The sequence below is a fragment of the Mytilus galloprovincialis genome, chromosome 3 (genome assembly GCF_965363235.1).
Source record: "Mytilus galloprovincialis chromosome 3, xbMytGall1.hap1.1, whole genome shotgun sequence".
Classification (NCBI taxonomy): Eukaryota; Metazoa; Mollusca; class Bivalvia; order Mytilida; family Mytilidae; genus Mytilus; species Mytilus galloprovincialis.
The window spans coordinates 69,139,164-69,152,553 of NC_134840.1; the positions used below are offsets into that span (position 1 = coordinate 69,139,164).

Genomic DNA, 13,390 nt, shown 5'->3' on the forward strand with positions numbered 1-13,390 from the left:
TACCTTTTCTGTATTTTTTTAGTCATGGATTTTGTTTTTTAAATATTTGTGTCGCTGGAATGCACCAAGCTTATTGACATAAATGTATAGAATGACAGGAGGAAATATTTGGTTGATTACTAATACAATTTTGCAGTGAAACAACGATGTGGAATACACTTTAAACAAAAACCAAACACGTAAAATTGCCACAAGTATAGACAGAATATAAGTAATGAAATTGTGCTTGAAAACTACACAAAGTTCTTCGAATCACAGTGAAGTGACTGTGGAGAACAAAAAACTATTAAGGACCACAATAAAGATCAATATAATCCAAATTTCACAAAGTTTCCAGATTTTAAACTCCGTGCAGTTTCAATTACAGTATTATTCCATATTTGTGCTATTGTTGTAAATTTCCCACTGGTTGAGTGAACTCAGACTGTGGCCTTAGAATGCAACCTCACAATTGACATTTTTTATCTCAATTTTAAAGGCAGAAAGTTGAAAAATTAGTGGCGCCCCGAGGAGTTTTCGATATATATCTTCCTGTGTGAGAAGTACTTTACTAAGAAAATAATGTGATATTAGAAAATTTCAAGACGGAATTATTATGCCATAATCGCTAGGCAAAAGGGGCATGCAGTTTAGTCCCTCTTCGTGCGTACGTACACATGTCTAAAAATTGGTGTCATTTTTATTAACACAATGCTGACTGCTGTATCCATATTTTTGACACTTTTACCTATGATGTTTGTTTGTTTTGTTCACACATCATTATTTATATAATGGAATTTTATGCGTCTGTCATACACGTGAGATGTTTAGCTAACCAGATTTTATTCATCAATTTGTGCCAAGTCAGGAATATAACAGTTGCATTCGTTTGATGTGTTTGAGTGTTTGATTTTGTCGTTTGATTAGGGACTTTCCCTTTTGAATTTTCCTCGGAGTTTAGTATTTTTGTGATTTTTTCTTGGTACGTATACATCCCACCATTGTGTCATTTTGCTATAATCACATTTTGATTTTGTATTCTTGTCTTTCAATTTTGCTTATATGCTTTGAATATGCAGTTTTGTTGTTTTTTGTTTGCTGCTAGTAATTTGTTTGTTTTTACAGGGACTAAGATTATATGTTGACTGCTGTTCCCCTGTTGTTTTTTGTTGTTATATTTTGAACTTTTACCTATTATGTGTGTTTGTTTTGTTCAAACATTGATGTCAATATAACTGAATTGTATGCGGCTGTCATAAAAGTGAGAGGTTTAGCTAGCTATATAACAGGTTTTAATCTACCATTTTCCACACAAGAAAATAAGGAAATTGCCTGTTCCAAGTCAGGAAAATGACAGTTGATTTCCATTCGTCTGAAGAAGCTTTTGATTTTGCCATTTGATAAAGGACTTTCTTTTTTAATTTCCCTCAGCGTTCAGTATTTTTGTTACATTACTTTTTCCATTCTCTATTATATCTGTGACATTTATATAGAGTTTAAGTAGATGGATCACCATAAAAGGTTGCTATAGTATAAACTATTTTTGGTTCATTTTGGTTTCATTTTGTCTCCAATGTCAAATATAAAGGTACGCAAAATAAATATCAAGTCTTCCTAATTAATGTGATCTCTTAAAACACATTGGGAACCCAGTAAAAACTATGCCAGTATTATTTCGGTTTCCAAACATCCATTTAGGTTGACACTATATTGACACTACAGCTTTTCATTATATTATCATTGTGAAATATGTGCAATATGTAATATTGGTATTTTAAAATATTCATTAAGTATTCTTTTTTTAACATCTTTTTAATTATATTCGCTTAATCATCTATGTACTTATGATTCAAACATAACAAGATATCAAACTTAACCTCGTGCACCATATATTCATTTCATGTTACTTTTCGTCAACAGAGTTGGAAACCAAAAAGGCTAGGTACTAAAGGGATTAGCCGAAAACAAACTGACAATGCCATGAATAAAAATGACGAAAACACAAACAAAAGAGTACATAAAACCAAACCGGGGGAGATCTCAGGAGTTCCAAAAGGGTTAGCAGATCCTGCTGCACATGTTAGTTAAAACTTAAGGTATAAAACGTTGAAAAGCAATAACCCCCAATAATACGAAAGAAGCACACAGGGACCGTCCGAAATTATGTGCATCAGGATAAATATATAAAATACATTTTTGTCAACTAAAATATTTAAAACTAGATACACATAAAAATTGCAGTCAACTAGCAGTAAAATCGACATGCAGATGGTTGTAAAACAAAATCATGAGCACTTAAATCTATTTCATTAGCACTTTATTTTCAATTTTTTTTTCTTTTTTTTAAATTTATCATATTTATTGAAATCTGTACATTTGTTAGTTGGAAAACATCAAGTACCGGTACCTTATCCCGGCCTCGTTAACATTAGTAAATAACATATTTATACAGCTGTTAGTTTTTGTTAGTGTTATACATACAATTTTCCATACTTAAAAAATATATATACCATGTCAGTAATATCAAAAACGAAGTTTACTATTAAGATTACCAAACATCAATAAATGCACAGGTTATGAAACATATATAATTTGTGTTGCTTAAGAAGTAAGATATAAAGATTTATCATATGTTTAGTAGTAAATACAGAAGTTTTTAATACATTGTATTTGATAAATAGCCTCTTTGTGTAAATAGCCTGCTGTTAAATCCATATCGCGCAACTTTGATGCGAACCCTTTATTGCATACCCTTTATCATACCCCTTCCCTCTATCACACTTTTACCCTTTATCATACCCTTACTTTTTTTTTTTACATAAAGTCAGTTTTTATTATGTAAACTTAAGAAATATTTTTCCTCAAAATAGGTTCAATAGAACGGTCTTTCGGGCGTGACGCAATTTATTGAATGACGTCATTGTTTGGTATGTACATATGACGTCACGAACGTCAAGTTTTCATATTTTTTGGCACACTAAATGCAACTATAAAAATATAAAACGCACAAAAAAATACAATAATAAACAAAATATTTTTAAAACAACAGCACGCAAATTGTAAGGTAACCCAGGTGATTTGGATAAGTAATTGAGCAGTTTTTTTAAGACTTTTAGAACAAGACAAAAGTAGAACTGAAGGTAACCCAGTGCTATGGATCAGAAAAACAGTTCATATAATATAACTCTCCTGTTGAAATATATGATAAAGCGTATAAAACATGGCAAAATCCGTATCACATGCCGTATCACCCTCGACCAATATCGGCCCTTGGGATGATACGACATATGGTACGGATTTTGCTATGTATTATTCTCTATATATAAGATATATAATTTAAGTATCTTTGTAGATTATTTTGAATTCAAAATAATTTAAAAAAAAAAAAGCAAACAAAAACAAGAAACAAAAAATATAGATATAAATAAATAAATAAATAAATAATTGAAAGATAAATAATCAGATGAATTTCAAAGAAATTAAAAATTGTTTTGTTTGTTTTGGTTATTTATGTGCACAGATGAATAATGTAGTTCTTTCAGACTTTATGTGCATTTCATTTTTATTTTTCATCAATTTTGTTTAATTATATTTGTTGAAGAACACAAAACTTTAAATAACAGATATAGAACTGCTTAGAAATGCTCAACAACAATACTATCGAATAACAAACAAATTTCCGAGAAGCAGTTTATTACCATGAAAGAAGCACTATGTTTGAAGTTTCGTTCTGGTTGCTGGTTTTGTCATTGTAAGGTCATACTTTTATATTAATTTTTATATAAAATTGACCGAAAAAGATTTTTCATTGAATTTTTATCATAGAACAACACTGGGTTCGTTCCCAAAAAAACCTTTGGCAGTATGTCTTGATTTGTCATTAAAACTGGAATTAACTTTCCACATTTTTTATCTTCTAAAGATCCGGCGAGGCAACTTTTGACTGTGTGCTGAAAATCTGCTGACTGTTTGTAGTTTTTAGTTATTAAAACAAAAATATATTGTCTTGTTAAATAGGGGCTCACATTAGACCGATAGTGTCCTGGTAAACACACTTCACCTTGAAATTCTATTGTCAAGTTAGGAACTCCTTTATGCAGTTTTCTATGAAAAATCTCAACATTTTCATTGTCGTCGTTGGAATGGAGGACAACTGAAGTTCCACAGTAGCTGTAACGATCTATAATAAAAGATATAATATTTACTTGAACATTACAAAGTAATATATGCTGTCTGCTCTATGGTCGGGTTGTTGTGTTTGACACATTCCCCATTTCCATTTTCAATTTTATATTTCATGCTGCTGGTGAAAAAAAAAAAAATTTAGCCAGGCTGCTTTTTGGGCTTCATATATCATATATTATATCTGTATGAGCATCTAAAATTCAGTGATTTCAACAGAAAGTACAATGCATTTCACATAACTTGATATTTAAATTGATACCATAAATACACAAAACGGCAGTATACCGGCGTTCAAAAGTCATAAATCGATTGAGAGAAAACAAACCCGTGTTACAAACTCAAACCGAGGGAACACATCAACTATAAGAAGAAAACAAAGGGTTAACAGGAACACTGAAATGCAACAATAACAGATACCAATATACATAGAAACGAACTATTTGATAACAACTGTCATAGTCCTGATTAAGTACAAAACTGATTTAACTTCAATATATGTTATACATTTTTTTTTCCAAAAGTTTATTCAGTAAAAGTTGTGAATGAAATGATCTGAAATACACTAAATTATTGATCAACCTTGACTATTCTCTTCTAAAACTTATTTGTTTCAAGTCCAAGGTTTTAGATATTTCATGAAAATATTAGAATGATTGAAGTTTGTACCGGTTTACCTTGATATTTGACATTCTCCAATTCTTTATTCAGTTCTCTGTCACTCAGCCTCCAATCTACATTAAGATCATTCATACTGTCATTTTTCTTTTTTCTCTTCTCACTTTTTCTAAATGTAAAAGAATTAAGACTACAATGACCACATTGAATCAGTGAACGTATTTTTCATATTGTATCCTTGGTTATATAAATTATAAGATATAGAATGAAATTCAAAACAGTGTGGCTGTGGCCATTGATTGACACATTAAATTCATCCATTGACTGGGATAATTTAGGTGAACGTTTGTATGTAACGATCACTGCTCACTATGTACTTTTTTTAAAAAGACACTTAAACTATGGGGTCACCAAAGGTTCTCAACACCTTAATAAAGTAATTCGAAAAATTAATCAGAAATAACACGATGTTTTGATTTATATCAATTATATAAATCAAAACATAAAGGTTATTCCTGATTAATTTTTCGAATTATTGTATAATTAAAGGCGTTAAGAAACCTTTGGTGACCCCACAGTTTAAATGTCTATCGTAGGTACGTCGTGAACAGTGGTCGTTACAGACAAACGTTCACGTAAATTGTCCCAGTCAATGGATGAATGTAATGTGTCAATCAATGGCCACAGCCACACTGTTTTGAATTTCATTCTAGTTTAAATTCTGATTTCTTGTGAACTGTGTCAATTGTGCAAATTATCAAAAAAAAATATGCACCAGTTATCTATAAATTTGGAATACTTAAAGCATGCATTTGGTTCTTATAACGTGACTCTGTACTTTAAAAGATCCCGTCAGTATGATATTGTTCTATTATCTGTCATTATGATATATTTCTATTATGAATTAGAAAATAAGTTGAACCACAAACGTCAAAATTATTCAATCGCGAAGTGGAATTAACTATTTGTGGATTCTTATGAATTCTGTATAACTTTTGGACTATTTCAAATCTTGGTCTATTTCTGAAATTAATTGTTACATACTTTTGATTTTTGACCCTGTATGCTAACATAGCTCATGTGAAATTTTAAAATTGTTTTTATATACATTGAACGACAAATATATATGTGACGTATAAAATTTTCTGACGTCAGACACGCGAATCAATGAATATGTATGTTTTTGTGTTCTGTTAAATTGTTCCTTTTAAAATTGTTACACGATGATGACTGCTAAAACCCATATTTTGACTATTTTATTTATTATGTCTGTTTAGTTCATGCATCATGGTAAATATAACGGAATTTGATGAGACTATCATCAAAGGGAGAGGTTAAGCGCTGTAAAACCAGGTTTAATCCACCATTTTCTACATTTGAAAATGCCTGTACCAAGTCAGGAATATGACAGCTCTTGTCCTTTCGTTTTTTATTTATGTGATTATGGACTATCCGATTAGATTTTTCTCTCAGGTCAGTATTTTTGTGATTTTACTTTTTTTTTTTGGTTTTTATCGTGCACAGCAATAAAAATTCAAACGTACGATATTATAATAAAAACCTCAATATCGACTTTCCTGTCCACATGTGTAGACAGTAATAAATGTCATCCAAGCAGTAATAATAAATTTTAAACGAATATTTCTTCATGCAAATAATAAATACATGTTCCATACCTGTTTCTCTTAGATGAAAATACGTAGTCATACAGTTGCTTTGTTTTGGATGGTAACAAAGATAATCCTTTTCTCAACAAGTGTGGTTTAGTTGATTGCTTTTTATATTTTTGAGGAATATCAATTCCATTCGAGTTAGAAACGTTGCCCTGAGAAGAGTGTAGATACCCTGAATGCAGATCTGTATTTGCTAACGAGCCTCCTACTTGTATCTGTTTTCTATTTGAAGTTTGATTCGTGTGGTATGGTTCTTTGTCTGTCTTTGCTAGATTATCTTGACTCTGGCTTTGACAAGCCCCAAACTCTTCATCTGTAAGTTGAATAATCGTATCAACCAACGTACTTGAGATTTGTAAAACGCTTTTATTTTCAACAATTCCCACGTGGGAGGAACTTGACTGACCCAATTCGCATCTATGATTTGTTCCACCTTTTAGATGAACCACCGATCCTTCAATTTCATTTGAACTTCTTTTATCACAAAACACCGGTTTTATAGTTGACAAAGCTGCTGAATGATCCCCACATGTTACTATGACAGTTGGATCTGTGTTAGAATTTGTTCTATAGCTTTGGTCTGCACATTCATTTAAGGACTCTAGATGTGATGTTTGACTAAAATTTAAATCGTTTTAATAAGTTAATATTGTGCAAATACCAAAAATAAAAGAATTTGTGGAGGAGACTACTCAACTTTACGGAATAGACAGTACATATGATGAAGATAAATATCTACAAGCTTCACACTTGTTTTTTTTTTTTTTTTTTTTGCTTTAAAATCTTTTCAGAGCAATGTCAACAATAGGTCTTGTAAAAATTATTAAATCTGCTTTGAAACATGAAGTATTTAAAAAAAAAAAGACCGGACAGTACAAGAAAAAAATATTTCATAGCTAAGGTACTGCGAAAAATACTCCATTTGTGTATTATTTAGTGTTGCCATCAGTAATATCCCTAATATTTGTGATACATGCTTACAATTTTCAACACTGATTATTTTTTTTTGTATTCTAATCAATGTGTGTGTAGCATTATTAGCTTGCTTGAAAAAGTTTTCATGAAATTATTTTTTTCAAAGTGAATCATTTGAAAGATCTCACCTAGAAAATGGAATAACATGTTGTATATTTTCGAGTCTTTCGTAACTTTCTATTTCATTTGTTTTTGATACAAATTCTGGAATGTCCAAGAAAGCATCTTGTCTAGCCTGTAAGAAAAGATGTTGAAAATACAATTATAAATCAAATCTTGAAATCAAGAATTATTCAAGCTGAAGAAACATAGAGTGAAGATAGGTATGTTGTTACATCTATATTTGTATACTGTAAATAGCAACAACATATTATTTCCTGTTTCACTGATAAAAATTCATCAAACACTCCTAAAATTACTTGTTTGCACTCAAATGCTGTAAATGTCATAATGTGTAATCCCGTCAATCATGGATAGCCAGGAATTTTGTTCAAGCACCTACATTTACAAAAAATGTGAAAAACATTTCCTCTGATATCTGAACATTTTAACACTATAGAAAAATAGTAAATAGAAGACATCTTAAGACACATGCCACATTGTTCCGATATTTTAAACACTGATCTTTTTACTTGATCTGGTTTTCCTTTCCATAAAACAAATGTCTGGCAAACGTTTTCCATTCTATCTTTTTTTAACCTAATCCATATGCCTTCAGTTTTGTAAACATTATACTTCATACCATTACTTTACCAATTACCTATTATAAAATTGTTGGTCCTTACCTTATCTGGTGGTTCTGTCTCTCTGTGGTTGAGAAAATCAGGCTCGATATATAGTCTTTCTGAAATAAATACCTTACATGCATAAGTATTGTCATCTAAAGAAAAATCAAAAACTCTTAATCAATATTCCAGTAAACTAAATTTGATTCAACAAAATGAATATATAAATTTTGAAGGTACTTCAAAGGTAACCTTGACATTTTCCCCTGATTTAGAACTGAACGTAAAGTTATAGTTACAAATATATGCCTTATTAGACATGCTGTCATTTTATCACAAAAGTATTCATTGCATCATAGAAATGTTACCTTGTGCATTTCGATACCAATATCCTTTCTCTGGTGGATCAAATTTGTTCTTTACCTGTAAATAGAAATTGTCACTGCATATTTCAAATTGATCAGGTTTATAAAGTACCATGCCATATCATGGAAAGATTAAAAAAAATCATAAATAGTTTACATATTTTCCATAACTTTCTTTTAGTTTTTAATTCTTGAGGTTTGGATTTCTTAATTCCTTATACAATAAGAACAAATTGACTCGTAGAACTTACTTGCTGTACTAGTTTCTTTAAATTAACCACCTGTATATGTCTTTCATCTGTTTGTCTATCTATCTGACTAATCTTTTCCTCTAAGTTATATAGTCTTTCTTTATCTACCTGAAACAGTAGAATTTCATTTCTATCATTTCTGCGTCCAATTAACGTGTAAACTTAAAGAAAGGAAATTAATTGAAAGTCCTACTGTTTTTCATTCAATTCAAGATTTGCAATTACATAAATTTCAACAATATACCAATTTATACAAACAAAGTCAAATACTTTTCTTTCAATTCTCAATATTCCAGTAGTAAGATAAATTTGAGGTCTACTAATATCTTTTAGTGAATAACACAAACAAAACTTACTCCAGTATTCAGTTCGGTCAGTGAATTCTTTATTGCTTCGATTTGCAAGTCAGTCCTACCTGCAAAACAAAGGAAGCAATAATGTAAACCTTACTTCAGATATACTTCCGAAAATTAACCTTATCTTGTGTCTGTATACTAGAGTAATGGTGAATTTTAAATTCTTTAAGTGGAGAAATAATAAGGGGAAAACTTACACAAATTGATTTTATTTTTAAAATTTCAAAACGAACAGTAGCATAAGTTAAAAACAGTGTAAAAAAGCTGATTACTTTTATATTACCGGTGTACTCAGGTACTCAGGGATCGAGTCTGCTTTGCTTATTCTTTACTTTGATAATTTATACAAAGTGATTTTACAAATGATATGTATAATGAATATTACCGTTTTTGCAATGTGTGTTAACTTCGTATATCATCTGGAATTTCTGTACCAAATACTTTGGTTTCTTCAGGTATTCCTCCAAGGCGGAGGCTATGTCACAGCACTCATCAAAATAGGTTTCGAACTGCGAATGAGTAATATATGTGCTTGGTAAATGACAAATTTCATTTCTAACTCTGGTTAGTGATGACAAATGTGTTTCAAAATGGATTTTCTCGGGGAAATATCTAAGAAGTTTTGTTAGGATTGTAATATCGAAACATTGATATCCAGTTCCTGCAGCATTATAAATGATATCTTCTTCTCTCTGAGTCAATCGACCGGTAAACTGTCTGCTGACTGCTTTGAAATAATCTTCTATCTGAGAATCAGCAATGGAGTGTTTTAACAGTTCCCTGAGCAGCTCAGTCAAATCATCAAATACTATTTTTTGCAGAATGGATAAACATGTGTTACACTTCAGTATATTAAAGCTGAGACATGTAAGTCCCTGATTAAAGTCTGATGTAGATGTTAATGGGAATGACATCTTCTCGTCTTTTGGATTCCTCAAGTCAAACCACCATATTTATAAGTAGCACGTCTGAAAATATATTATGACAAAATGTCAGTGTTCTGTTTAAAACATAAAATTCGTTCAATTTTAGGAATGTATCTTATCAGATATTGCATTTAATACCATACAGCAGTAAAATCGTTAATTAAGTTTGAAATAATATTGTTTGTTCTGAAATTTAAACTTTTTTAAAAGCTTCATTTAAACAATAATAGTAGTAGTTTAGGGAGATTAAGGAGTGAAATAAAAACGACTAAACACAAAAGCCAAAACCATTAAGGTAAACACGCTAATTTAAAAACCTGTTATAAGATAGCAAAAATTTAATGGAAGAAGTTCATTTCTAGTCGGTGGAAGTAGACAATCATACATCATGTGCATTTGCATATCAATATCATATCAAACTACTCTTCCTCACATTTAACCAACGTAACTTTGTTTCAAATTTGACAGAACTTTTTTTATTTTGATTTGAGAAAAATATGACAATTTATTTTCTGTCAGTTAATACGTATCTTAAAATTATGAAACCTCGTGTTTTAAAATGAGTTTTTTTTTATTTATAAACAACAATTGAGACTCATTAAAATCATAGAAAGATCTTAATGATTATAAAAAAGTTGCAAAATTCATAATACAAAGACAGATCAACAAGTCGGGATCAGAATAAAAAAATGACTTACCTTCATATCTTAAAATAATGATAATAAAACATAGATATCGAAATATATTACCTTAATTTTTTTTTAAAATAACGATTTCGTCAATATTTGAAGACGGTTACTTCGCCATAATCTATAAATGTGCGTGATTTTAAGTTATTTTACCTTTACATATATATTTCCATATTTATATTGCACTCTTCTTTTTATGACCTAGCAATTTTAAGTGCCACTGATCCAAACTATAGCAGAATTATAAAAGTAACTTTACAATGATTGCTTTCGAAAACCAGCTGATGTGTGATATCACGCCGTGCTGGGATGCCCTAAATCTTTAAATAGACATATAATAAATTGAACGGGAAGCACCTAATGACGTCATATTACAGGTAAATTGTCAAATACACAACCTGTCTCAAGCGCGAATTTCGAAAACAATTTGAATCTTGTTTCAGACAAATAAATTTTGAAATATTAAAAAATGATACAATAAAAAAACACGTCTAAACAATAAAGGTAATGTCAACAAACTCATCATAGTTACCAGGATTAAAATTGTACACTTGCTTCAGACGCACGTTTCGTCTACAAAAGATTCATCAGTAAGTAGTTATCAAAGGTACCAGGATTATAATTAAATACGCCAGACGCGCGTTTCGTCTACATAAGACTCATCAGTGACGCTCATATCAAAATATTTATAAAGCCAAACAAGTACAAAGTTAAAGAGCATTGAGGATCCAAAATTCCAAAAAGTTGTGCCAAATACGGCTAAGGTAATCTATGCCTGGGATAAGAAAATCCTTAGTTTTTCGAAAAATTCAAAGTTTTGTAAACAGGAAATTTATAAAAATGACCACATTATTGATATCCATGTCAACACCGAAGTGTTGATTACTGGGCTGGTGATACCCTCGGGGACTCAACGTCCACCAGCAGTGGCATCGACCCAGTGGTGTAAATAGTTATCAAAGGTACCAGGATTATAATTAAGTACGCCAGTAACACTCGAATCAAAAATGTTTAAAAGACCAAATAAAGTACGAAGTTGAGGAGCTTTCAGGATAAAAAATTCCTAAAAGTTTTGCCAAATACAGCTAAGGTAATCTATTCCTGAGGTAGAAAAGCCTTAGTATTTCAAAATATTTTGTTAACAGTTAATTTATTATTATAAACATATCAATGATAACTCAAGTCAACAAAAAAGTGCTGACTACTGGGCTAGTGATACCATCGGGGAAATAAATCTCCACCGTTTGCACTTGTTAATATGGGGATTGATGTTTTTAATTATTACTTAAAACTTGCAAAACCAATAGCACTTACAAATAGCTGTATGAACATGATGAACAGTCAATATTATTTCACATATTTATCATATAAGTGTCGCTGCCCATTTTGACAAGCACATATAGAAAAAGAATACACGGATAAATAAAAACACTTCAAAATCGAAAAAAAATAAGTTTGAACAAAATGTTTGAGAGAAAGTTTCTTAATTTGATTTACAATTCAAAGAATTCAAAGAATTGTCTGCATGAATTCTGAGCTATATGTATTTATATGTTTTGTCTAAAGTCACAAAATTAGCTCATCATATATATGTTTTATTTCGTCAAAAGGTATGCATCAGACGCTCATAATAAACTATATACAGTTATGATATATAGAAAAGGTAAATAAAAGAGAGAAAAATCCTACAAGAAGGAGACTGACAATTTTGACTTATTTGTAAAGGGCAACGATTTCAATAAGAAGTTTGAAGAAAGTAGTGCTAGTTGATGGAAAAGTGGACCGATTTGATCTGGGTCGATTTTGCAGTAGGGCGAGTTATCTTGACTCCCCAGTCGATTCGGATATACCAAGTTTCTAAATTATAAAACCTCTTATCTTTATTATTTTATATAAACAACAATTTATCTCATCGTAATTCATTCACATAAAGATCTATATTCACATCTAAAAAAGGTGCAACATTTATATTACATGGATATTTCAAAAAGTCTCTAAATCAGGATCAGAATAATCATATAGATAAATGTTTCCACAGTAAAATAATAACAATAAAACATGAATAAAAATATATGTGAATTAAAAAAAAATACTGGTTTCGTCGTAATCTATGCACGATGTAAGTTTTTTTTACCTGTACTTGTATTCCCATATGATTGCACACACTTTTTAATTGTCACTGAGCCTAACAATATTAGCAGAAATCATGCATGTTTACATTTGTTGCTGGTCTCTGACATCTTGTCCCACTATATCACTCCATGCTAGGACGGCCTAAATCTTTTCGTTAAGAATAGTTCACCATACATATACAATAAATGTATAAATAATCAAGTTATAAATAGTTTAAAGGTAAACACATAACTGTATGTTAAACTTCATTATGATTATGAAATGACTAATCTAATAATGAATTGTGCAATGTTCCGGTCAATCTGACGTCAGCGGATATATAAGAGCGCGAATTTTGAAAAAGTTTTAATCATGTTTAAGATAAAAAGAAAAAGCAAAATGTTAAAAACAGCACGTCTTATTCTAGCAACAGCTAGAGGTTATGTAATTCTGAACTTATGAATTTGTGGATGAACTTCTTAGATATTACTTTTAATAAACATACAGATTGAGATTCTGGAATATTTAATCTTATACAT

At 30.5% G+C, this 13,390-nt stretch overlaps 1 protein-coding gene across 2 annotated transcripts; it reads right to left on the reverse strand.

Annotated features, from left to right (window-relative positions):
- Positions 1 to 2,279: 2,279 nt before the first annotated feature.
- On the reverse strand, positions 2,280 to 13,132 carry LOC143068755 (uncharacterized). Of its 2 annotated transcripts, none has more exons than XM_076243028.1 (10): positions 12,874 to 13,132; positions 9,510 to 10,092; positions 9,125 to 9,183; positions 8,769 to 8,876; positions 8,521 to 8,575; positions 8,213 to 8,271; positions 7,556 to 7,662; positions 6,456 to 7,070; positions 4,839 to 4,948; positions 2,280 to 4,159 (listed from the first exon to the last, which is right to left on the reverse strand). In XM_076243028.1, the coding sequence occupies exons 2-10, from the start codon at positions 10,036 to 10,038 to the stop codon at positions 3,750 to 3,752; spliced, it is 2,052 nt and encodes a 683-aa protein (XP_076099143.1). In that variant the 5' UTR covers positions 10,039 to 10,092; positions 12,874 to 13,132; the 3' UTR covers positions 2,280 to 3,749. The 2 variants fall into 2 exon arrangements, with proteins under 2 accessions (XP_076099143.1, XP_076099144.1); XM_076243029.1 differs by lacking the exon at positions 12,874 to 13,132 and adding an exon at positions 10,893 to 11,030.
- Positions 13,133 to 13,390: the final 258 nt, after the last annotated feature.

What these genes read in the sequence shown, in the direction of transcription:
- LOC143068755 (XM_076243028.1), bottom strand. Translation starts at nt 10,038, where the DNA reads ATGTCATTCCCATTAACATCTACATCAGACTTTAATCAGGGACTTACA. An exon ending in TTGGTATCGAAATGCACAAG is followed by an intron (nt 8,272 to 8,520) that starts GTAACATTTCTA and finishes TATTTATTTCAG; the next exon opens with AAAGACTATATATCGAGCCT. An exon ending in CATGTTATTCCATTTTCTAG is followed by an intron (nt 7,071 to 7,555) that starts GTGAGATCTTTC and finishes TTTAAATTTTAG; the next exon opens with TCAAACATCACATCTAGAGT.